Genomic DNA, 1,779 nt, shown 5'->3' with positions numbered 1-1,779 from the left:
TTAGCCAAATTGCATGCAAACACTAGATGTGGCAGCCACATATTCAGCTTCACATGTTGACAACGTGATTATTGGTTGTTTTTTTGACATCCAGATGAACGTATCTACCATGAAGAACACGAATCCACTTGTACTCTTGTGGTCATCATTATCTCCAGCCCAATCGCTATCACTGTATCCGACAAGCTTATATTGATCAAGACTTGAATAGAGCAGGCCATAGTTGATCGTACCTTTGAGACATCGAAGAATTCTCTTTGTTGCCTTTATATGCATAATGGTTGGAACCTCCATATAGTGACTTACGAGCCATGTGGCATAAACTATGTCTGGCCTTGTGCAAGTTAAGTATCGCAAGCTTCCAAACAAGCTCTTGTATAGCTTCAGGTAAACTTTTTCTCCTCCATCGTTCTTGGATAGCTTAATCCTGCATTCCACCGGTGTGTTGATTGCTTTACAGTCCTCCATCATGAACTTCTAGAAATTTCCTTGACATAGCCTTCTTGTGTGATGAAGATTCCATCTTTGAGTTGTTTGACTTCCACACCGAGGTAGTATGCCATCAACCCAATGTATGTCATCTCGAATTCCTTTGTCATGGTCTTCTGAATTCCTTGAACATACTTGGATTATTTCCTATGAAGATGAGATCATCCACATACAAGCAAACAATTAAAATATCTTTTACTTTAATTTTGATGTAAACGGCATGCTTAGACATGGCCACGGTCCGGTCCCCGGTTCGAACCGAACCCGAACTGCCCGTTCCACGGTTCTGAAAACGGGAACCGGAACCGAACTGACTTTAAACCTTGAAGGTTCCGGTTTCAAATCGTGAACTAGCGGTTTCGGTTCCGATTCGAATCGTGAAAACCGTCTGTTTTTTACTTTTTTTTGTAATGTTTTATGTATTTAAATGAAATATGCTTTAATTATATGAAATATGCTTTAATAAAATAAAAGGCACAACAAAATATAAATTGCATAATTACTTTATTTGAATATTGAACTTAAAAATTGCAACTCTTACAAATACAATTTAAGTTACAAAGTTGCACCTTTACAACTCTTATAAATAAAATTTACAAATTACAATTTTTGGATGCTAAAATAAAATTACAACTCTTAATTTACAACTTGTAATTTAGGGGAAAAAAAATAATGGAAATAGGACTTGAGCTTAATTATAACATTTAAGTTATAATTAAGTTGTCTACGTATCCCGAAGGAATCAAAGTCCACGTAGTTTTCTTACATTCGTCTTATCTTTGGTGACACCACATAATCATGAAGTCTTCTACATGTCGAAGTTGAAGTCATCGTCAAAGTCTTCGCCTTCGGTGCATTGAGATGACTCGCTCGCATCGGTGGTGTCGCATTCGGTCGTGGATACGGGGTACTCTACGAACAAATCATCCCATTTATTTTCTTGCTCTCTTGTTTCGGCTAATGTATGATCTTTGAGCAATAGTTGAGCTTCAAGATTATGCGGTGTCATTTGGGATCTTCGTTCATAGAGCATGTATTCCGTTTCGTTAAAAGCTTGCTCGACCGCTATAGTTGATGCCGGGACGAAAAAGATCTCTTTCGCCATGATTGCAAGGATAGGGTATTGGCCTTACTTAATTGACCACAAATTCAACACGTCCACGTCATTTGGTCATGCATTAAGCAATTCCCCTCCATTTGACTCCATAAGGTATTCTTCTAATTCGAAAAATTGTGTTTGACTACTACTTTGACCTTTTTTGGCGAATTTTTTTGAAGCATTTGACCCGC

At 37.8% G+C, this 1,779-nt stretch overlaps 1 protein-coding gene across 1 annotated transcript; it reads right to left on the bottom strand.

The window, feature by feature from the left end:
- On the bottom strand, positions 1-468 carry LOC131006731 (secreted RxLR effector protein 161-like). Its single transcript, XM_057933865.1, has one exon. It carries the CDS (start codon positions 466-468, stop codon positions 1-3), a length of 468 nt encoding a protein of 155 aa, XP_057789848.1.
- Between the last annotated feature and the right edge of the window lie 1,311 nt (positions 469-1,779).

The sequence above is a fragment of the Salvia miltiorrhiza genome, chromosome 1 (assembly GCF_028751815.1).
Source record: "Salvia miltiorrhiza cultivar Shanhuang (shh) chromosome 1, IMPLAD_Smil_shh, whole genome shotgun sequence".
In the NCBI taxonomy this organism is placed as follows: Eukaryota; Viridiplantae; Streptophyta; class Magnoliopsida; order Lamiales; family Lamiaceae; genus Salvia; species Salvia miltiorrhiza.
Note: the sequence above shows the minus strand (reverse complement) of the source record. Positions and strands in the feature narration are given on the sequence as shown.